This window comes from Rhinichthys klamathensis, unplaced genomic scaffold, assembly GCF_029890125.1.
Source record: "Rhinichthys klamathensis goyatoka isolate OS25496 unplaced genomic scaffold, OSU_Roscu_1.1 h1tg000085l_1, whole genome shotgun sequence".
In the NCBI taxonomy this organism is placed as follows: domain Eukaryota; kingdom Metazoa; phylum Chordata; class Actinopteri; order Cypriniformes; family Leuciscidae; genus Rhinichthys; species Rhinichthys klamathensis.
In genome coordinates this window covers 145,001-168,475 of record NW_026606626.1, presented here as the reverse complement: position 1 = coordinate 168,475, position 23,475 = coordinate 145,001, and the positions used below count along the sequence as shown (strand labels likewise).

Genomic DNA, 23,475 nt, shown 5'->3' with positions numbered 1-23,475 from the left:
AAATCTATTTTTGGCAAATGTAAAGGTCCTTTCACACCAAAAGTGAAATAAATAATCCTCAGGCTGAAGGAAATGCAGATTTACTAAAGTACAAGAGAATAAGTCCAACACTCTTATTTCTAAATCTAATCTAAAGTCTTTTTTTCCCCCTATTAGTATGGTTGAATTAGATCATTGAAGGTCAGCAGCAAAGACATTGGTTAATAAAGTGAGATTAAATACATATTTGTGTAATTTAGTATAGTTATTGTAAAAATTTTGCGTAAAATTCTGAGATTGTCTGACATATATTTTACTGTTTTTATTCATTTTGAGGAATACTGAATGTTTTCGTGTAAGTGAGACGAGTAAATGCATGCTCACATTTAGTCTAGAACTAAAATAACCATCATGTTTACAGAGCACACACACACACACACACACACACACACTCACAAAACATCTCCTTACTTTTATTCTCTCTTAACATGAGGACAGGAGAGCTGTCAGTCAATAAATGTGAAACAGTAACTAGCGTTACTTATTTGAAAAAGTAACTTAGATATTTTGTTGTAAATTGAGAAAGTAATGTGTTACTTTACTAGTAATCTGATTACGTAACTCAAGTTACTTGTAATGCGTTTCCCCCAACACTGCTTTTGAAGGATATAATTCTGTAGAATGATTTCAGTTTAGTAAATAAACACTCAATTTCTGGCCATAAATCTCAGAAGTAGACTTGTGTCTGAACTCACTATCTTTTCTCCCATATATAGTGATGTACATCTGAGTGTAATGGATTATTGAAAATGAAAAAGTAGGGCGGGGCTTGGTTCTATGCATCAGTTGTTGATTGGATGTTGAGATGTGGGCGTGGCACTCTCGCAGGGGCAGGGCTTATAAACACTTGTCACTTGTGATTGACGTTTCACTGGATTAAACATTACAAACTGAAACGTATGCACGGATGAATTGTTCACGGTAATGTATATTAGCCTATAAATATAACATGAATTTAGAAAATAGGTATGGTGGATGTTCAGTTTAATGCCGAAACTTACTTTTATATTGAGGCTCACTGTTATTTTGGTGAGGTTGCACAGGACTGGATTGTGCTATTTAAGTGAGCATTGACTGAGCAATATCATTTATTTTAAAACAAGAACTTGAAATCTGAAGAGAGCACCAGACCTGATTAACAGTGATTATAATCAACATTAACAAAGAAGAAATGCACGCACAGAGACAGACAGACAGAGGGAGTGAGACGGGAAGGAGGAGTGTGAAGAGATGCATAATGTGTCAGGACCAGACCAAACAGGTCACAGATCAGCAAGAGACATGGATGAATGAATATCCCAGTGTTTGTTCAGACAGATTTCACATGAGAAACGGACCTGGACTTTCTCTCATGGAGGAGAGGAGATGAAACCAGAACTTTGCTTCGAGCCTCATAAATCAGAGGATGTCGATTTCGCATTCATGAAGTTCACATCATCTTCATTCCTCTTTCTGTATCCCATGCATTATGTTCCCTAGATAGGTATAAGAACTGTTGCTTCATTCATTCATCCATCTGTTCCTTTCGCTGCTTGTGATTGGACGAGCTCCACGGCGATCATCAGCAGGGGGCGTGGCTATGATGTCTCTCTCCGTGTAACGCGTGTTTGAGACTCAGTTTGAGTGTTAGTGAGTCAGTGACAAGGACAGACTCATCATCCTCATCATCTCACAGTTACTGTACGAGCTTTACGAACACTTTTCACTTACTGGAAACTTGTATCATTCTCAGCGAGGATCACAACACTGAAAGTTTGTTGAACATTTCTGGATTTATTTTGGAGTTGCGCATCTGGAGGTTCATGTTTGAGACGCTCGAGACTCTGTAAACTTCACCAAAACGCGTCACAATGTGTCAAAAGAATGTGTTGTGCTTTTTGAGTGTGTTTGGGTTCTGCGCTCTGGCGTTCGGGGCTCGTGAATGCGCACCGTGCGCGCTCCGCTCGTGCCCGCCCCTGAGCGCGCTCGGGTGTGGTTCTGGCCGGGTTCTGGCCCGTGACCCGTGCGGGTGCTGTGACCAGTGCTCTCGGCTGGAGCTCGAGCTGTGTGGGGGACCGGACTGGACTCTGGGTTACTGCGGATCTGGACTCACCTGTGCCGCGCGCAACAGAACCGGACCCGCGCTCGTACCTGAGACAGGTGTCTGCAGAGGTCAGTGACGCGCACGAGCTTTACCTTCAACATGACACTCAATGCATGTGTATACAGTATAAAAGACCTCACCTGATGAGGATGATGAAGATGAGGAAGAGTATGATTGTGGATTTAGATGATCAGTGAGAAGTTTTTTATTTTTATATAACACTTTACAATAACATTCAATAGTTAATGTGTTAACTTACATGAACTAACAATGAGCAATACATTTGTTAGAGGATTTAATAATCTTTGTTAATGTTATAAAAATACAACTGTTCATTGTTTGTTCATGTTAGTTCATTAAGTAATGTTAACAAATACAACCTTTGATTTAATGTATTAGTAAATGTTGACATTACTATTAACTAAGATTAATAAATGCTGTAGAATTATAGTTCATTCTTAGTTCATGTTAACTAAGGTAGTTCACTAATGAACCTTATTGTAAAGTGTTACCGTATTTTTCTCTTGTGCATCAGCTCATGATTGATTGATTGATATGGTTATTGATATTGATTTAGATTTTTGAAGGTAGTTCTGTACTGAGATGGCTGCTGTGACAGTGCCATGGTAAAGTGATTTTAATACCATGGTACTTTGATATGGTTCTGATTGATACGTATAACAGCACGATACTCCAAGATAGATACTTTGAAAAACTTTCACTTACTTTGACATTTACCATGCTAAATGTCTAAAAACATGCTATCGCCATAGTACCATGTCCAAGTACTATAGTATTGCCACGGTAAATGTCCAAAATACATGGTGTTGCCATAGTATCATGTTCAAAATACTATAGAATTGCCATGGTAAATGTCAAAAAAACATGGTATTGCTATAGTACCATGTCCAAAAGACTATAGTATTGCCATGGTACATGTCTAAAAACATGGTATTGCCATAGTACCATGTCTAAAATACTATATTGCCATGGCAAATGTTTAAAAACATGGCATTGCCATAGTAACATGTCCAAAATACTATAGTATTGCCATGGCAAATGTCCAGAAACATGGTATTGCCATAGTAACATGTCTAAAAGACTAGTATTGCCATGGTACATGTCTAAAAACATGGTATTGCTATAGTACCATGTCTAAAATACTATAGTATTGCCATGGCAAATGTCCAGAAACATGGTATTGCCATAGTAACATGTCTAAAAGACTAGTATTGCCATGGTACATGTCTAAAAACATGGTATTGCTATAGTACCATGTCTAAAATACTATAGTATTGCCATGGCAAATGTCCAGAAACATGGTATTGCCATAGTAACATGTCCAAATAGTACAGTATAGTATTTCCATGGTACTGTACATGTCCAAAAGACCATTGATAATACTGTACTTTTTAGTACTTTTTACTGAGTGGAGAGAAAGTTACACTTATTTTGATTCCCATTTTACTATGAGGTTTATAATGTCCAAATTGTCTGATAATCAAGAACAAGTTATTCATAAGATTTTCTCAGAATGAAACCAGTCTAAAATGTCATTCAGTTCGTACTGTAATAATGACGCTGATGAAACTGCAGGGGATGATCGACTCCGTGTCCTGGGATTTGATCTATGATGTGATATTAGGCTCTTTTCCAAGAGTTTAGTACGGAAAGGGTCATAATGCCTGACCGGAGCTGGACTTTCTCTGTGTCTAAACACTTGAGTTGCTCCAGACGGCTGAGCGAAAGCAGAAGCGAGTCTGTGGGAAGGTTCTGGAGCTCAATTACCCCTCGTCTTCATCTTCCTCCTGTGGGGTCTGGGATGCATCCCAAGGGATCGTGTCCTTGATTAGGCTTTATTTACCAGTGAGTGTTAAGGGTTAATCCCGACCCGGAGCGCATGAATGAGTCTGGTTCAACAGATGCAGTGATTGAGTTTGTCTCTCAATCCAACAATTAGAGTATAAAGCCTGAAAGTCATTTTACTGCTGATTTTAAGTTCTTCTCCGTGTGTTTAGTGTGGAAGTTTAGGGAGCGCAAACAAAGAAAATATGAGCATGTCAAAAAATTGAGTTTAAATAATGATAGTCGTTTTCCAGCCACTGATTAAGCAGCATCTCTTTATCATAGTAATACATTATTCATGATTGTCATCATTAATTATAATTACCCCCCTCCCCTCCATTAGCAAATAAATTAATGAGGTTATTTATATTCAGACGTGGCTGAAGGCGTATAGAAGATGTGGAAGTGAAAAGAGCTTGTTGAATATTGTATATCTGTCTTTTTTGGGATTCATCGAGTTGCATTGTTCTCCTGCACTCATTATTACTGGCATCTTCAACATCCATAGAACCTTTAAAGGTTATTTAGAAAATGTAAATGTTCTTAACACTAAAAAAAATGGCTATTTTAAGAACTGACCACTGAAAGGTCCCTGACCCAAAAGAAGATTGCTACATTTTACTTAATTTTGAATAGTGTGAGAACATTTGTACTGCATTTATGGAAAATAAAGAGTGCTACATTTCTGCAGGGCTTCGTTTATTTTGCTCTACAAACAAAAACCTGCATAAATGCTAATTAGCCACTTCTACATCATCAGTACAGCATATTTAAAATAGGGATGCACGATATATGGGCCACCATAATATCGGTATCAACGATATATGTTCATTTTTTATGTTATTGGCCCCGATAAGAAAATGGCCGATATATAAAAGCAAAAAATAATGTATTATTTCCTTCAGCTGAGACTCTTTAGATGTGCACTGATCAACATGATGCTTTTAAACAGCTTGAAATATGATTGAAATCACTTCCAAAGGGAAAATACAGTAAAGTGCAACATGTGCAGCAAGTCTGTCATATCGGCTACATGAGAATATTATTGTGTTTTTGGGACGTGGATTTTAAATGGTGAGAATTGTGTTTTTGTAATCAGGCTCTCAAAAATTATATACAATTTGTATTTACATTTATCAGCCAATATATCGGTTATCGGCTTTCAAATATAAAGAATTATCGGTTATCGTATCGGCCAAAATTGTAGGTAACGCTTCCTTTTACAGTCCTGTTACCCATGTACTTACTATGTACTTATTATATTACTGGGTAATAACTAGGTACTAACCCTGAACCTACCCCTTATCTTACCTTATATTAGCCAGTACTTTATAGGTAAATACACTGTAAAAGTACTGTACTGTAAAAGGAAGGTTTCATATTGTTTTTTCTGTAGGACTAGAGTCTCCAAACAGAATAATGCCTGTTATCTAACAGGTTTCCCAAAACACTCAGTCCAGTATGAAGCTTTAACAGCAGTCGATCGCCGCCAGAACACTCGTTTAGTGTCGACTATCAGACGTTTTCCTCGTCAGTGTGTGTCGCTATCAGCCGGAGCTCAGTCCCTGATGCCAACCGTCTCCTCTCTCTTTCCGAACGCCAAGACAAAACGCCTCCATGTCCTTCAGTTTGTGAGATTAAATATCAGCTTCCCTCATTTGACCCGCAACAATTATAAGAGAAACGGCAACACTGAGAAGGACGTAACATGTTTGCAAACTGATTAAACTAGTTATCATGTGGACTTTAGATAGCAGCTCTAGACCAGACTGTTTTTATTACAGACTATAGTCTGTGTGTAACAAGTACGTTTCCCGGGGGGAAAATATTGTAGTTTTGCCATAATGCCATTTCTAGAACTTTTTACACTTACTATGAGGATTATATTGTCCAAGTTGTCAAATAATTATAAATTAGACTTTTGAATTGGAACATTCCCCATGTTTATGGATCCTGCTGGATTTTCTATAGTTGGCTCTGTTTGGAAAACCTGTGCTGATGAACAGAACCGGTGTCCGATCCGCAGACGTGAACAGATGTGCTCTGTGGGCGCACGCTACAAAAAGCAATCGGGGTCGTGTGAAAATATGAAAATATCCTCGCAGGAAGTGTTGATATGGAAAGACGTTGGCGGAGCGGATCATTCCGAGGTGACCGGAAATAATAGGGAAAGTTTTGGCAGGACCATCTGATCCTGGTTTGAAAAGCCTGTTTGTGATGGCGATGTGTGTGTGAGAACAACCGCCACGTGGTTTTCCACAAACGGGACGTTTCTGTGCCAAATGCACCAATATCTGCATGCTTTGCTTTCAGTGCTGTCATGTCTAAGAATGCGGTTACTGTACTAACCAGGACTGGTCGATTTAGGCCTCAAAAAAAAACTTTTGTTTCTCCAGCAATGAGATCAGTGGGAGAGCAAAAACTTCAATGTTTTGTGCTTTTAGGAAGCCTTTCCAGCAGCTCAGAGATCTCAGTGTCCACATATCCTCTCACTCGGTGTCTGTTTTTATATTTCATCTCAGGAATCGTAGTCAAGTCATCCTCATTTATATAGCGCTTTTAACAATGTAGATTGTTTCAAAGCAGCTTTACAGAGATAAACTTAATATAATTTAAGGTAACAGAGATTGGTTTGGTTTTATAGCGGTTCTTGAATAATGTTATTTTCCAGCTAAAGTGAGTTTTGATTGATTCACTTCCGTCGAAATGATCATTTGTTATTAGATTAGGGGCCGCTAAGACGACGCCGTTCTCTCTAAACAAACTTTAAACTGAACCTGTGATAAACGCTGATGGCGTTCGCATGCGCATTAAGAACTGATTCTATAGTTATGTGCGTTTGAATATATGTGCATAATTCCCTACAAACCATGCCTAAACAAACTACTTGTCTTGCCTATACATTTTGATACAGAATTTGATTTTATTTTATCAAAGTAAAATAGATATTTAACTGAATCGTAGAATAGAAGCACATCTCTCCCAGCAAACAGGGAACGTTCTGTCAAAGTTATGAACAAATGTTCTTCCAGTAACATTTATCTGCCATGCACGTACACACTGTAAAGTTTCAGGAGTGACAACCACATTAAATACACTCCCGAAACTGATGATTGACATCGTGTTCCACATGACTCTCACATTCATATGTCCACTTATTATAAGCATTTTTGGGCTTGTTGTTTAAGCTTGGCTCATAAAGCAATCGAGTTTACTATAGTGATGACTCGAGGTATTAAAGTGAGCAGGTGCGGGTCTTATTTTCGAAATAAAGCATTTGGATTTATTTGGGTTTATTGTAGGCTTGTTCTTGGTCGCTGTTTTTATAGCAAGATCTGGCAACACTCGTGTAAACCTCACTCCCCTAATCTCAAAGCATGCTGGCAACTGTTGCTAGAGACTGCAGTTTTAATCATTTTATCCCTTAAAACTCATCTCTGATCACCAAAATGACACATTTAAACGTTTCTTCCTTGAAAAAAGTCTTCATGCCTTTAAATATCTTGAATGTAACTCGACACCCTTCCCTCATTTAGTATGCGTGGTTCTATGAATATGCAAATGAGCCCCGCCTCCACTCACTCACTCAGCTCAGAGATCCACTGGTTGACGATCACACGTTGATCTGATTGGTTACAAGGTCGTTTGTGACGTCAGAAACACCAGCGATTTCAAACCGTGTTTTTGAGACTGTCTTTGGTTCACTGCAGTTTTAAGGAGGAAATACTCAGCAATGCTGTCGACTTATGAACTTACACATGGTGTGTCTTAAAGCGTATTAAAAACACCACATAGACACATAAACTACATTTAAAAGCGTGTTTTTCACCACAGGGGGACTTTAAACGCTGCTACTTTGTTTCAGAATGTACATTCAAATGTAACATTCCCACAGAGTTGAGAGAATGATGAAACGGAATGTTCGCATAACCAAGAAGAAACGCTCTGACCTTTTGAACGTTCCGAGAACATTGAGAAAAAGGGAATGTTAGAACATTGGTGGAACACGTTTTTGTGAGCTGGGCTGTTACGTGTCCTGAGCAGTTTCTTCTGGTTTGTTTGGTGAGTTTGTGAGCCAAGCCCCAGGAGAGCATCACGGGGGACATTAGGAGCCGCCGAAGCCGTTTGTCTTTGTTTATTCACATGTGTCGGGCTGGGGGGTCTTCAGGAGAACCTGATGCGATACTCCAGACTTATTCAACACACATGCGGCTGGAAGAGGAAAACACACAGATGCATGTGAAGGCCAGTGAGACTCAAAAAGACTACGTCTACATTCATCCGGATACATTTGTAAACGGTGTCTTCGTTTAAAAACGCTCTTCCGTCCACACTAGCGTTTCCTGATGTTTCAGTGTGGATGAGAAACTGTTGGAAAACGCCTGAATGAACTGACTGGATAAAATATCTCCTGATGGTCCAGGTCTCACTCACTCACTATTATATGTTTGGTCTAAAACTGCTCTCATGTTTAATCGCAGGACAGCAGATGTGAGTAAATTCTGTGCAGGACTGTGTTATGAAGAGTGTGTGAAGAAACACATTTGAGCAACAGTGTGAAAGTGAACAGCTCATCACAGGCACAACACCGCTATAAACATCAATATCTATTGGTACAATACGCGTCACATGACTAAACTTACATCATCGTTTTTAAATACCTCCGTTTTCACAGTCCACACTACAATGCGAAAGCGGCGTTTTCAAATTTATCCACTTTGGAGAGCGTTTTCAAAAAGATTTGTTTTCATTCATTCTCAGTGTGAACGTAACGCCAAAGCGGAGAGAAAAAGATGCGTTTTCAAACGAAGACGTATTAGTGTGGACGTGGCTTCAAGCTGTTTCTAGTGTACAAATGGGGTAATTCTATTCTCAGAGGTTTCTCTTTTAGAGTGAAGTTCTCATTTCAAGTGTCAGGTTTGTTCTCAGTGAGATTATTTCAGTCTCATTGCTGTCTAGGAGAAGCATTTGAGACATTAAACAGATCTTTCCAGACATGCCACTGTTTAACCCTCTAGTGCTCCTTACGTGTGGGTCAAAAATGACCGAAATTATTTTTTTTATTTCAATTAAATAAATGTACTATATTTTAGTGTGATATTGGATAAATAATATTTTTAGGGGATTTTATGGTATTAAATTATATTTACGCTGTATTTATAATCCATTTATTCACTTTTTGAGCATAGACCTGAAAGTGAAATTTCCCACTTAAACTGTGGTAAATCTTGAGTGCTTTAGAGCGACAGACTGAAGTTTGATCTCTTTTCAAAGACGACACTGGGCAGATTATTGCTGAAAGTGAAAAACATTTTAAAAAGTGAAATTTAGAAAAGTTACAGAATTTTACTGTAATTTTAATTTTATTGTTACGAAAAATGTGCGCACATACTATTTTCAATTTTTATATGAAATATATATTTTCAAAATCATGTTTTACTCTAAAACTGAGAGAAAATCAAAGCATTAAATCTAAACAAGTTGTTAAAAATTTGAGCCTGATATCTCGAAAAATGAGCGTTCAGTGAGAGTGTGTTCGGCTGCAGTACCAAACGCTTCCACTAGAGGAAAATCGTCTCCCATTCATTTCCAATGCACTCATTTTTGACCACGAGGGGCACTATTTAAGTGTCTATTTTTTACAGGACCATTTTGCCTTTTTTTTCGTGTTCACACAGCAAGTGCCAAAACCTTTACCAAGTTTTGTACCATTCCAATGAAGTAAAATATTATTCACAATATAAACATAATTAAAAATAAAAAAAAAGTAAGATTTTTCAGTGTCTCATTTTGGTGCCATTCATTGGAACGTAAGCAAACAAATCTCACGACACACCGAGATGACACTTGTCTTCTTCTCGACAGTGATACCCGATGCGATGGACTCAGACAAGGAGGACGAGCGCTGCCCCCTGGTGGCCGGATGTGATCGCGTCGACGGACGGTGTGTGTGTGAGTCCAAACACTCCTGCATCAGAACCTACAGCTATCCCGACAGAGACGCCTGTGTGCATGCTGGGAAAACAGGTATGGCCCTTGACTAAAGCATATTATAACAAGTGCTGTGAAACGATTAATCGCATCCAAAATAAAAGTGTGTGTTTACATAATATATATGTGTACTGTGTATAGTTATTTTGTATATAAGTACACACATGCATGTATATTCATGCATGTGTGTGTGTTTATATATACAAAATAATTATACACAGTACACATATATATTATGTAAACACACACTTTTATTTTGGATGCGATTAATCGTGATTAATCGTTTCACAGCTCTAAGTGTGCAAAATAAAATAAAAATGCGTTCAAATTGAAACGCGTCCCAAAGTTGCCGCTCACGAAGAAGAACATGCATGACGTTTTCTTTGCGTGTTTTAACAGGTTTGTGCATGATATATCTTTAAATAAACCGTCATGTCACATCGTTTATGTTCAGCATAAAGCTACATTTATTTCAATTTCATTGAACCAAGTTTACATTTCGGGTAAGACGCAATTTCTATGGCACATTAATCATCGGTAGCCTGTGTTTGACCTGAAGCTCTCTGTCTCTCAGGGTCTCGCCGGCACGAACACAGACACAGGTTTGTGGGCCCCGTGAACCCGGAGTGTGTGTTTTCTGGCTGCAATCTGACGGTCGACGGGTGTGTGTGTGCGTCTCAGAGCTGCTACGATCACTTCACGTACGTCAACCGCAGTCAGTGCCAGCGAGCGGCAGGTAACGCAACGTTTCCAGTGCATTAACACTGAACTAAACATTTGAGACGGAACGTGTGTGTGTGTGTGTGTGTGTGTGTGTGTTACAGGAGGTGCAAATCCTAAATTTGTGCATCTATTATGCTATTTTAAACACTCCTAGTTTTGTTTTGGAGTCTCTACAACACGTTCACATGCATCCAAAATCAAAAACACTTATAATATCTATTGCAGCATCAGCTCTTTTCTCTCAGTGTCTGAAACGCTTCCGTCGAGGATTCAGTCTCTCTAAGCCCCGCCTCTCTGAGAGCTGCTCTGCTCTGATTGGTCAGAACGCTCATTATCATATCTGAATCTCAGCTCTTGATCACAGTGATACGAACAGTAACGATGGCGTGGGTTTCACCGTCTCAATCTCATCACAGTGGAGAACAGCGTCTTCTCGACACGAACAACACGAACCAAACTCTTCCAGTCTCAGATACACTAGTGTTTGAGGGCGGGGCCAAGAGACGCTGCTCAGCCAATCAGGACCAGAGGCGGGCATTATGCTAATGAGTTACAAACCTACAGCAGGAAGTGAGACTGAATTACTGACTCTCTTCAGTTCAGAATCACTTCTTTCGTTTAGGAGACAAAAAATCTATTTATCTTTGAAACTTCGCAGAGCTTTTACATTCACAAACAGCTTTAATACACACTACATGTTGTTTAATACACACTACATGTTGTTTAATACACACTACATGTTGTTTAATACACACTACATGTTGTTTAATACACACTACATGTTGTTTAATACACACTACATGTTGTTTAATACACACTACATGTTGTTTAACACACACTACATGTTCACTACATGTTGTTTAATACACACTACATGTTGTTTAATACACACTACATGTTGTTTAATACACACTACATGTTGTTTAATACACACTACATGTTGTGCATTAATGAAGCCAACAGCATAAACTGGTTTGCCTGCTGGAAGATGATTATTACTAGATGGCATCTGCAGACTTTTGATCACATTTACTGTGGGGAAAAACTGGATTAATATGATAAAATATGTTACTTAGACCTGTGTGTACTACACTCTTATCGCATCATCCGTTTACACTGAATATTTTAATAACAAACAAGCAAGTAGAGGCAGAAGATGTGTAAAACTTTGTGAATGATGCATCTTTAAAGTCATCATGAAAGGGAAGTTGTGCTGGTCTTTTCTCCTCTATTGTGTCGTATATCGAGAGAAACGCTTCTGGAACAAGAACACATGTGGGCGGGGCTTGATTGTGTCTGAGGAATTGATTGGATGCTTGTGGTTTGCTATTGGCTGAGCTCATGTGAGTGACAGGTTATAGCCCCGCCCACATCATCAAAGAAGAGATGTTTTAATAATCATATGTCATGTGTGCCAGAGATATGAGACCATTTATATCTTCAGTTCAGTATCATTTAATGCATGTTGAGTTTATTTAATAGCCTCTTGTGTTTAGATAATGAGCTTTACTTGAGTACTGTAGTTTTATTCTCTCAACACCTAATTATTCCTGTGCTTCGAGATATTCTCATGGTTTATTATAATGGTAATCAACGTGAAGCTGTTAACATTAACCTGGAAAGGATTTATAATAGATGTTGAAATGCATCATATGATCCGTTTCTCTGAATGAAGAGAAGATTTAGGGTTGGCTTGTTATTTTCAGTGTTTGTAAAAGGCTAGAAATGTTGTTTACTGGTAGTTTCACACACGGCCTCAGTGGATTAATCTCTTCATACTGTAACTGTCAAACCTTCAGCGAATGTGTCCAGCGTACAGTAAACAAGATTTCTTTGGTTCAGAGACGCCCCTTCCAGCAGCCAAACACTGAGCGCTGTGTGTGTGTGTGTGTGTGTGTGTGTGCGATTTACTCAAGCGCACATCTGTGGATCATTAGCTTGTTTGCAGTGGGATGTGTGTGTCTGTTTGTTATCAACGCTTCAGTGTGTAGCTTATATAACACACTCGTCCCTGAGAACCGGGTTTCTCCACATACGGTGCACATATGATCAGGTCTGTCAGTCGAGAGGCCAATCGCACACACACACACACACACACACACACACACACACCTATTAACCCTTGTGCATCAATTCAAAAAAGTCTCACATAGGTCCATAGTGGACAAAAATGTCCGTCATAAAAATGTGAAGCTTAGGAGCACAGACTTAAGTTTGAGAAAGACCCGTGGCAGATTATTGCTAAAGTAAAAAAAAGTTATATAAATTAAGTTTATGAAAATGAAAATCATGAAATAACAATGGGACAATTTCTGCACCTGCATGTCTACAATGTAATTTGGACATCAGCTGTTTACAGAGATTTACATTGAACATCACTGTTTATGTTTGTGTTTTTTTTGTTTGTTTGTTTGTTTGTTTTTTGTTATAAAATGCAAAAACTCAATAAATATTTGAATGATAAAAAATAAAAATAAAAAAAGTTAATGAAAATGATTTATGAACATTATTTTATATAAACTTTATTTTTTATGAAACATGTTGAACTCTTAAACGGCTAGAAAATCAAAGCCATAAATCTAAACAAGTTGTGTTCCACATTTGAGGTTGATATCTCGAAAAATGAGCGTTCAGTGAGAGTGTGTTTGAGCGCCGGATTCCCCATTAGATGCAGTGAAACGCACACTGAGGTTTGATTTGTTATTTGCAGTTGAGTTTTTCTCTCTCGAATATTACAAACACACACATATTTTTTTTTATTACACACATAAACCACACTATGACATCCATACCAACCAACAAACACACACACACACACACACAATTATTGCTGCATAATTTATCCAGTTGGCTCTATAATATGCCGAAGCAGAAAACAGGAATAAAGCGAGTATTTTCTTTATAGGCCAAACATGAGAAAGCGGCTCCATCTGGTAAAAAATAGTAAAAAATTTAATTTTGAAGCCTTGCCAACAGAATGAAAGCCTCTTAACTAAGATTGCATCATTTTATAGTTAAATGGCCCTGGGAATAAAAAGTGCAGTTTTAATGGGTTTCAATGCAGACATTTTTGTCCAGAAGGCGCTGAGAGGGAGTATTTTGTGTTTCTAGTGCAAAAAAACATTTTTTTTAAAAATGGGGGTGAAATAGTAAAATTCCAATAAAAATACACACCTGTGCCAAATTTTATGCAGTTAGCATAAACGCAGGCAAAGTTATCAACAAATTACTGGATCTGTACATGCAGGTGTCAAGAGTTTTTTGGTAACGCTTTATAACATTAATTAGTTAACATCAACTAAGAATGAACAATACTTCTACAGCATTTATTAATCTTAGTTAATATTAATTTCAACATTTACTAATATGTTATTAAAATCAAAGGTTGTATTTGTTAAAGCTGCAGTCCGTAACTTTTTTGGGTTAAAAATTATCCAAAATACATTTTTGACCAAATACATAACCGGCCAGTGTTCAACACTCTCTGCTTGCCGTAGCTCGACTCACAGCGGTGAGCTTGTAATAATGTTTATAATTCCAGTGGGACTGGTGGATTTCCACGGGAGATTCGAGCATGTCTTTACGTCATTACGACACATCTGCACACACACATCTGCACACACACATCTGCACACACACATCTGCACACACACATCTGCACACACACATCTGCACACACACATCTGCACACACACATCTTTACACACACACATCTGTACACACACACATCTGTACACACACATCGGTACAAACACATCTGCTCACACACACCTGTACACACACAGAAGAGTCTCGGCTAGTCGGCTGTGAGTGTGAGGATGCTGGAGGTGGAGATTTATAGCCTTTTCTCGCAGCACTGGATATAATTACACTTATTAATGTGATGGCGGATCCAGAAAGGTTGAAACGACGATCACCAGCGACGACTAGAGACTCACCCGCTGTAACATGCAGAAGACTTCGTTCGGACTTCGGAGCGGCGACAGAAGAAGAGAGTCTGCAAACGGCCCATGCGGAGGCACGGGTAATATCGGGAGGACATTATATGTCGTCACGCAATGCTGACGTTGAACATTAACACTTTGAGAACAAAGTATAATTTGCTCGGTTTGACGTGATATGATAAGCGATCGTTAGATTTAATCAGCGCGATTTACTGCAATGTCAGAACCAGAACAAAAGTGGATGTTTCTCACTTGTTCAGACATTTTCCGGTGTAAATTCTTATGTTGGTCATACTTCCAAGTATAATCTGTGATTGCGAACGCCAGTACACACACCGGCGGCGACTGACACACACACTCTCCTCAAACACTGTGTTCATCCGCGCTGTGCGGCGCCGAGGCACGACTCACTCCGCCAATGACTGCAATTGCAGATTTCGAACAGAGACGGCGACAGAGGAAAAACTACGGACTGCAGCTTTAACATTAGTTAATGCACTGTGAACTAACATGAACACACAATGAACAGCTGGATTTCTCTTTACAAAGATGAATAAATACTGTAACTAATGTATTGCTCATTGTTAGTTCATGTTAGTATAAAGCAATAAACCCGTGATTTACAGTGAGTGTAGAGCAGCTGAGCGTTGTGATGTGAACACTAATGTGATGCGCTCACAGGTGTGTGTGTGTGTGTGTGTGTGTGTGTGTGTGTGTGTGTGTGAGTGTGTGTGTGTGTGTGTGTGTGTAACACTAATGTGATGCGCTCACAGGTGTGTGTGTGTGTGTGTGTGTGTGTGTGTGTGTGTGTGTGTGTGTGTGTGTGTGTGTGTGTGTGTGTGTAACACTAATGTGATGCGCTCACAGGTGTGTGTGTGTGTGTGTGTGTGTGTGTGTGTGTGTGTGTGTGTAACACTAATGTGATGCGCTCACAGGTGTGTGTGTGTGTGTGTGTGTGTGTGTGTGTGTAACACTAATGTGATGCGCTCACAGGTGTGTGTGTGTGTCTGTCTGTGTGTAACACTAATGTGATGCGCTCACAGGTGTGATCATAGACAGAGAGTGTGTGTGGTGTATCGGGGATCATAGACAGAGAGTGTGTGTGGCGTATCGGGGATCATAGACAGAGAGTGTGTGTGGTGTATCGGGGATCATAGACAGAGAGTGTGTGTGGTGTATCGGGGATCATAGACAGAGAGTGTGTGTGGTGTATCGGGGATCATAGACAGAGAGTGTGTGTGGTGTATCGGGGATCATAGACAGAGAGTGTGTGTGGTGTATCGGGGATCAGAGACAGAGAGTGTGTGTGGCGTATCGGGGATCAGAGACAGAGAGTGTGTGTGGCGTATCGGGGATCATAGACAGAGAGTGTGTGTGGTGTATCGGGGATCATAGACAGAGAGTGTGTGTGGCGTATCGGGGATCATAGACAGAGAGTGTGTGTGGTGTATCGGGGATCAGAGACAGAGAGTGTGTGTGGTGTATCGGGGATCATAGACAGAGAGTGTGTGTGGTGTATCGGGGATCAGAGACAGAGAGTGTGTGTGGTGTATCGGGGATCATAGACAGAGAGTGTGTGTGGCGTATCGGGGATCAGAGACAGAGAGTGTGTGTGGTGTGTCGGGGATCAGAGACAGAGAGTGTGTGTGGTGTATCGGGGATCATAGACAGAGAGTGTGTGTGGTGTATCGGGGATCATAGACAGAGAGTGTGTGTGGTGTATCGGGGATCATAGACAGAGAGTGTGTGTGGTGTATCGGGGATCATAGACAGAGAGTGTGTGTGGCGTATCGGGGATCATAGACAGAGAGTGTGTGTGGTGTATCGGGGATCATAGACAGAGAGTGTGTGTGGTGTATCGGGGATCAGAGACAGAGAGTGTGTGTGGTGTATCGGGGATCATAGACAGAGAGTGTGTGTGGTGTATCGGGGATCATAGACAGAGAGTGTGTGTGGTGTATCGGGGATCAGAGACAGAGAGTGTGTGTGGTGTATCGGGGATCATAGACAGAGAGTGTGTGTGGTGTATCGGGGATCAGAGACAGAGAGTGTGTGTGGTGTATCGGGGATCAGAGACAGAGAGTGTGTGTGGCGTATCGGGGATCATAGACAGAGAGTGTGTGTGGTGTATCGGGGATCATAGACAGAGAGTGTGTGTGGCGTATCGGGGATCATAGACAGAGAGTGTGTGTGGTGTATCGGGGATCATAGACAGAGAGTGTGTGTGGTGTGTCGGGGATCAGAGACAGAGAGTGTGTGTGGCGTATCGGGGATCAGAGACAGAGAGTGTGTGTGGTGTATCGGGGATCATAGACAGAGAGTGTGTGTGGTGTATCGGGGATCAGAGACAGAGAGTGTGTGTGGCGTATCGGGGATCATAGACAGAGAGTGTGTGTGGTGTATCGGGGATCATAGACAGAGAGTGTGTGTGGTGTATCGGGGATCATAGACAGAGAGTGTGTGTGGTGTATCGGGGATCATAGACAGAGAGTGTGTGTGGTGTATCGGGGATCATAGACAGAGAGTGTGTGTGGTGTATCGGGGATCATAGACAGAGAGTGTGTGTGGCGTATCGGGGATCAGAGACAGAGAGTGTGTGTGGTGTATCGGGGATCATAGACAGAGAGTGTGTGTGGCGTATCGGGGATCATAGACAGAGAGTGTGTGTGGCGTATCGGGGATCATAGACAGAGAGTGTGTGTGGTGTATCGGGATCATAGACAGAGAGTGTGTGTGGTGTATCGGGGATCATAGACAGAGAGTGTGTGTGGTGTATCGGGGATCAGAGACAGAGAGTGTGTGTGGTGTATCGGGGATCATAGACAGAGAGTGTGTGTGGTGTATCGGGGATCATAGACAGAGAGTGTGTGTGGTGTATCGGGGATCATAGACAGAGAGTGTGTGTGGTGTATCGGGGATCATAGACAGAGAGTGTGTGTGGTGTATCGGGGATCATAGACAGAGAGTGTGTGTGGTGTATCGGGGATCATAGACAGAGAGTGTGTGTGGTGTATCGGGGATCATAGACAGAGAGTGTGTGTGGTGTATCGGGGATCAGAGACAGAGAGTGTGTGTGGTGTATCGGGGATCATAGACAGAGAGTGTGTGTGGTGTATCGGGGATCATAGACAGAGAGTGTGTGTGGTGTATCGGGGATCAGAGACAGAGAGTGTGTGTGGTGTATCGGGGATCATAGACAGAGAGTGTGTGTGGTGTATCGGGGATCAGAGACAGAGAGTGTGTGTGGTGTATCGGGGATCAGAGACAGAGAGTGTGTGTGGTGTATCGGGGATCATAGACAGAGAGTGTGTGTGGTGTATCGGGGATCAGAGACAGAGAGTGTGTGTGGTGTATCGGGGATCATAGACAGAGAGTGTGTGTGGTGTATCGGGGATCAGAGACAGAGAGTGTGTGTGATGTATCGGGGATCAGAGACAGAGAGTGTGTGTGGCGTATCGGGGATCATAGACAGAGAGTGTGTGTGGTGTATCGGGGATCAGAGACAGAGAGTGTGTGTGGTGTATCGGGGATCATAGACAGAGAGTGTGTGTGGTGTATCGGGGATCATAGACAGAGAGTGTGTGTGGTGTATCGGGGATCATAGACAGAGAGTGTGTGTGGTGTATCGGGGATCATAGACAGAGAGTGTGTGTGGTGTATCGGGGATCAGAGACAGAGAGTGTGTGTGGTGTATCGGGGATCAGAGACAGAGAGTGTGTGTGGTGTATCGGGGATCAGAGACAGAGAGTGTGTGTGGTGTATCGGGGATCATAGACAGAGAGTGTGTGTGGTGTATCGGGGATCATAGACAGAGAGTGTGTGTGGTGTATCGGGGATCATAGACAGAGAGTGTGTGTGGCGTATCGGGGATCAGAGACAGAGAGTGTGTGTGGTGTATCGGGGATCAGAGACAGAGAGTGTGTGTGGTGTATCGGGGATCATAGACAGAGAGTGTGTGTGGCGTATCGGGGATCAGAGACAGAGAGTGTGTGTGGTGTATCGGGGATCATAGACAGAGAGTGTGTGTGGCGTATCGGGGATCATAGACAGAGAGTGTGTGTGGTGTATCGGGGATCATAGACAGAGAGTGTGTGTGGCGTATCGGGGATCATAGACAGAGAGTGTGTGTGGCGTATCGGGGATCATAGACAGAGAGTGTGTGTGGTGTATCGGGGATCATAGACAGAGAGTGTGTGTGGTGTATCGGGGATCATAGACAGAGAGTGTGTGTGGTGTATCGGGGATCATAGACAGAGAGTGTGTGTGGCGTATCGGGGATCAGAGACAGAGAGTGTGTGTGGCGTATCGGGGATCATAGACAGAGAGTGTGTGTGGTGTATCGGGGATCATAGACAGAGAGTGTGTGTGGCGTATCGGGGATCATAGACAGAGAGTGTGTGTGGTGTATCGGGGATCATAGACAGAGAGTGTGTGTGGTGTATCGGGGATCATAGACAGAGAGTGTGTGTGGTGTATCGGGGATCATAGACAGAGAGTGTGTGTGATGTATCGGGGATCATAGACAGAGAGTGTGTGTGGTGTATCGGGGATCATAGACAGAGAGTGTGTGTGGTGTATCGGGGATCAGAGACAGAGAGTGTGTGTGGTGTATCGGGGATCAGAGACAGAGAGTGTGTGTGGTGTATCGGGGATCATAGACAGAGAGTGTGTGTGGTGTATCGGGGATCATAGACAGAGAGTGTGTGTGGTGTATCGGGGATCATAGACAGAGAGTGTGTGTGGTGTATCAGGGATCATAGACAGAGAGTGTGTGTGGTGTATCGGGGATCAGAGACAGAGAGTGTGTGTGGTGTATCGGGGATCATAGACAGAGAGTGTGTGTGGTGTATCGGGGATCATAGACAGAGAGTGTGTGTGGTGTATCGGGGATCATAGACAGAGAGTGTGTGTGGTGTATCGGGGATCAGAGACAGAGAGTGTGTGTGGTGTATCGGGGATCATAGACAGAGAGTGTGTGTGGTGTATCGGGGATCATAGACAGAGAGTGTGTGTGGTGTATCGGGGATCATAGACAGAGAGTGTGTGTGGTGTATCGGGGATCATAGACAGAGAGTGTGTGTGGCGTATCGGGGATCATAGACAGAGAGTGTGTGTGGTGTATCGGGGATCATAGACAGAGAGTGTGTGTGGCGTATCGGGGATCAGAGACAGAGAGTGTGTGTGATGTATCGGGGATCATAGACAGAGAGTGTGTGTGGTGTATCGGGGATCATAGACAGAGAGTGTGTGTGGCGTATCGGGGATCAGAGACAGAGAGTGTGTGTGGTGTATCGGGGATCAGAGACAGAGAGTGTGTGTGGTGTATCGGGGATCATAGACAGAGAGTGTGTGTGGTGTATCGGGGATCATAGACAGAGAGTGTGTGTGGTGTATCGGGGATCATAGACAGAGAGTGTGTGTGGCGTATCGGGGATCATAGACAGAGAGTGTGTGTGGCGTATCGGGGATCATAGACAGAGAGTGTGTGTGGTGTATCGGGGATCATAGACAGAGAGTGTGTGTGGTGTATCGGGGATCATAGACAGAGAGTGTGTGTGGCGTATCGGGGATCATAGACAGAGAGTGTGTGTGGCGTATCGGGGATCAGAGACAGAGAGTGTGTGTGGTGTATCGGGGATCAGAGACAGAGAGTGTGTGTGATGTATCGGGGATCATAGACAGAGAGTGTGTGTGGCGTATCGGGGATCATAGACAGAGAGTGTGTGTGGTGTATCGGGGATCATAGACAGAGAGTGTGTGTGGTGTATCGGGGATCATAGACAGAGAGTGTGTGTGGTGTATCGGGGATCAGAGACAGAGAGTGTGTGTGGTGTATCGGGGATCATAGACAGAGAGTGTGTGTGGCGTATCGGGGATCATAGACAGAGAGTGTGTGTGGTGTATCGGGGATCAGAGACAGAGAGTGTGTGTGGTGTATCGGGGATCAGAGACAGAGAGTGTGTGTGATGTATCGGGGATCATAGACAGAGAGTGTGTGTGGCGTATCGGGGATCATAGACAGAGAGTGTGTGTGGTGTATCGGGGATCATAGACAGAGAGTGTGTGTGGTGTATCGGGGATCATAGACAGAGAGTGTGTGTGGCGTATCGGGGATCATAGACAGAGAGTGTGTGTGGCGTATCGGGGATCATAGACAGAGAGTGTGTGTGGTGTATCGGGGATCATAGACAGAGAGTGTGTGTGGTGTATCGGGGATCATAGACAGAGAGTGTGTGTGATGTATCGGGGATCATAGACAGAGAGTGTGTGTGGTGTATCGGGGATCATAGACAGAGAGTGTGTGTGGTGTATCGGGGATCATAGACAGAGAGTGTGTGTGATGTATCGGGGATCATAGACAGAGAGTGTGTGTGGTGTATCGGGGATCATAGACAGAGAGTGTGTGTGATGTATCGGGGATCATAGACAGAGAGTGTGTGTGGTGTATCGGGGATCATAGACAGAGAGTGTGTGTGGTGTATCGGGGATCAGAGACAGAGAGTGTGTGTGGCGTATCGGGGATCAGAGACAGAGAGTGTGTGTGGTGTATCGGGGATCACAGACAGAGAGTGTGTGTGGTGTATCGGGGATCAGAGACAGAGAGTGTGTGTGGTGTATCGGGGATCATAGACAGAGAGTGTGTGTGGTGTATCGGGGATCATAGACAGAGAGTGTGTGTGGCGTATCGGGGATCATAGACAGAGAGTGTGTGTGGTGTATCGGGGATCAGAGACAGAGAGTGTGTGTGGTGTATCGAGGATCATAGACAGAGAGTGTGTGTGGTGTATCGGGGATCATAGACAGAGAGTGTGTGTGGTGTATCGGGGATCATAGACAGAGAGTGTGTGTGGTGTATCGGGGATCATAGACAGAGAGTGTGTGTGGCGTATCGGGGATCATAGACAGAGAGTGTGTGTGGTGTATCGGGGATCATAGACAGAGAGTGTGTGTGGTGTATCGGGGATCAGAGACAGAGAGTGTGTGTGGTGTATCGGGGATCATAGACAGAGAGTGTGTGTGGTGTATCGGGGATCATAGACAGAGAGTGTGTGTGGTGTATCGGGGATCATAGACAGAGAGTGTGTGTGGTGTATCGGGGATCATAGACAGAGAGTGTGTGTGGTGTATCGGGGATCATAGACAGAGAGTGTGTGTGGTGTATCGGGGATCATAGACAGAGAGTGTGTGTGGCGTATCGGGGATCAGAGACAGAGAGTGTGTGTGGTGTATCGGGGATCAGAGACAGAGAGTGTGTGTGGTGTATCGGGGATCATAGACAGAGAGTGTGTGTGGTGTATCGGGGATCATAGACAGAGAGTGTGTGTGGTGTATCGGGGATCATAGACAGAGAGTGTGTGTGGCGTATCGGGGATCATAGACAGAGAGTGTGTGTGGCGTATCGGGGATCATAGACAGAGAGTGTGTGTGGTGTATCGGGGATCATAGACAGAGAGTGTGTGTGGTGTATCGGGGATCATAGACAGAGAGTGTGTGTGGCGTATCGGGGATCATAGACAGAGAGTGTGTGTGGCGTATCGGGGATCAGAGACAGAGAGTGTGTGTGGTGTATCGGGGATCAGAGACAGAGAGTGTGTGTGATGTATCGGGGATCATAGACAGAGAGTGTGTGTGGCGTATCGGGGATCATAGACAGAGAGTGTGTGTGGTGTATCGGGGATCATAGACAGAGAGTGTGTGTGGTGTATCGGGGATCATAGACAGAGAGTGTGTGTGGTGTATCGGGGATCAGAGACAGAGAGTGTGTGTGGTGTATCGGGGATCATAGACAGAGAGTGTGTGTGGCGTATCGGGGATCATAGACAGAGAGTGTGTGTGGTGTATCGGGGATCAGAGACAGAGAGTGTGTGTGGTGTATCGGGGATCAGAGACAGAGAGTGTGTGTGATGTATCGGGGATCATAGACAGAGAGTGTGTGTGGCGTATCGGGGATCATAGACAGAGAGTGTGTGTGGTGTATCGGGGATCATAGACAGAGAGTGTGTGTGGTGTATCGGGGATCATAGACAGAGAGTGTGTGTGGCGTATCGGGGATCATAGACAGAGAGTGTGTGTGGCGTATCGGGGATCATAGACAGAGAGTGTGTGTGGTGTATCGGGGATCATAGACAGAGAGTGTGTGTGGTGTATCGGGGATCATAGACAGAGAGTGTGTGTGATGTATCGGGGATCATAGACAGAGAGTGTGTGTGGTGTATCGGGGATCATAGACAGAGAGTGTGTGTGGTGTATCGGGGATCATAGACAGAGAGTGTGTGTGATGTATCGGGGATCATAGACAGAGAGTGTGTGTGGTGTATCGGGGATCATAGACAGAGAGTGTGTGTGATGTATCGGGGATCATAGACAGAGAGTGTGTGTGGTGTATCGGGGATCATAGACAGAGAGTGTGTGTGGTGTATCGGGGATCAGAGACAGAGAGTGTGTGTGGCGTATCGGGGATCAGAGACAGAGAGTGTGTGTGGTGTATCGGGGATCACAGACAGAGAGTGTGTGTGGTGTATCGGGGATCAGAGACAGAGAGTGTGTGTGGTGTATCGGGGATCATAGACAGAGAGTGTGTGTGGTGTATCGGGGATCATAGACAGAGAGTGTGTGTGGCGTATCGGGGATCATAGACAGAGAGTGTGTGTGGTGTATCGGGGATCAGAGACAGAGAGTGTGTGTGGTGTATCGAGGATCATAGACAGAGAGTGTGTGTGGTGTATCGGGGATCATAGACAGAGAGTGTGTGTGGTGTATCGGGGATCATAGACAGAGAGTGTGTGTGGTGTATCGGGGATCATAGACAGAGAGTGTGTGTGGCGTATCGGGGATCATAGACAGAGAGTG

General features: G+C 43.0%; 1 protein-coding gene across 1 annotated transcript in view; it reads left to right on the top strand.

Annotated features, from left to right (window-relative positions):
• The first annotated feature begins 1,675 nt into the window (after positions 1–1,675).
• LOC130085673 (cysteine-rich motor neuron 1 protein-like) overlaps positions 1,676–23,475 on the top strand; it is a 72,883-nt gene continuing 51,083 nt past the window's right edge. The window contains exons 1-3 of the mRNA XM_056251572.1: positions 1,676–2,190; positions 9,833–9,994; positions 10,533–10,694. Coding sequence (XP_056107547.1) covers positions 1,890–2,190; positions 9,833–9,994; positions 10,533–10,694 — 625 coding nt within the window. The 5' untranslated portion in view covers positions 1,676–1,889. The remainder of the gene's footprint in view (positions 2,191–9,832; positions 9,995–10,532; positions 10,695–23,475) is intronic.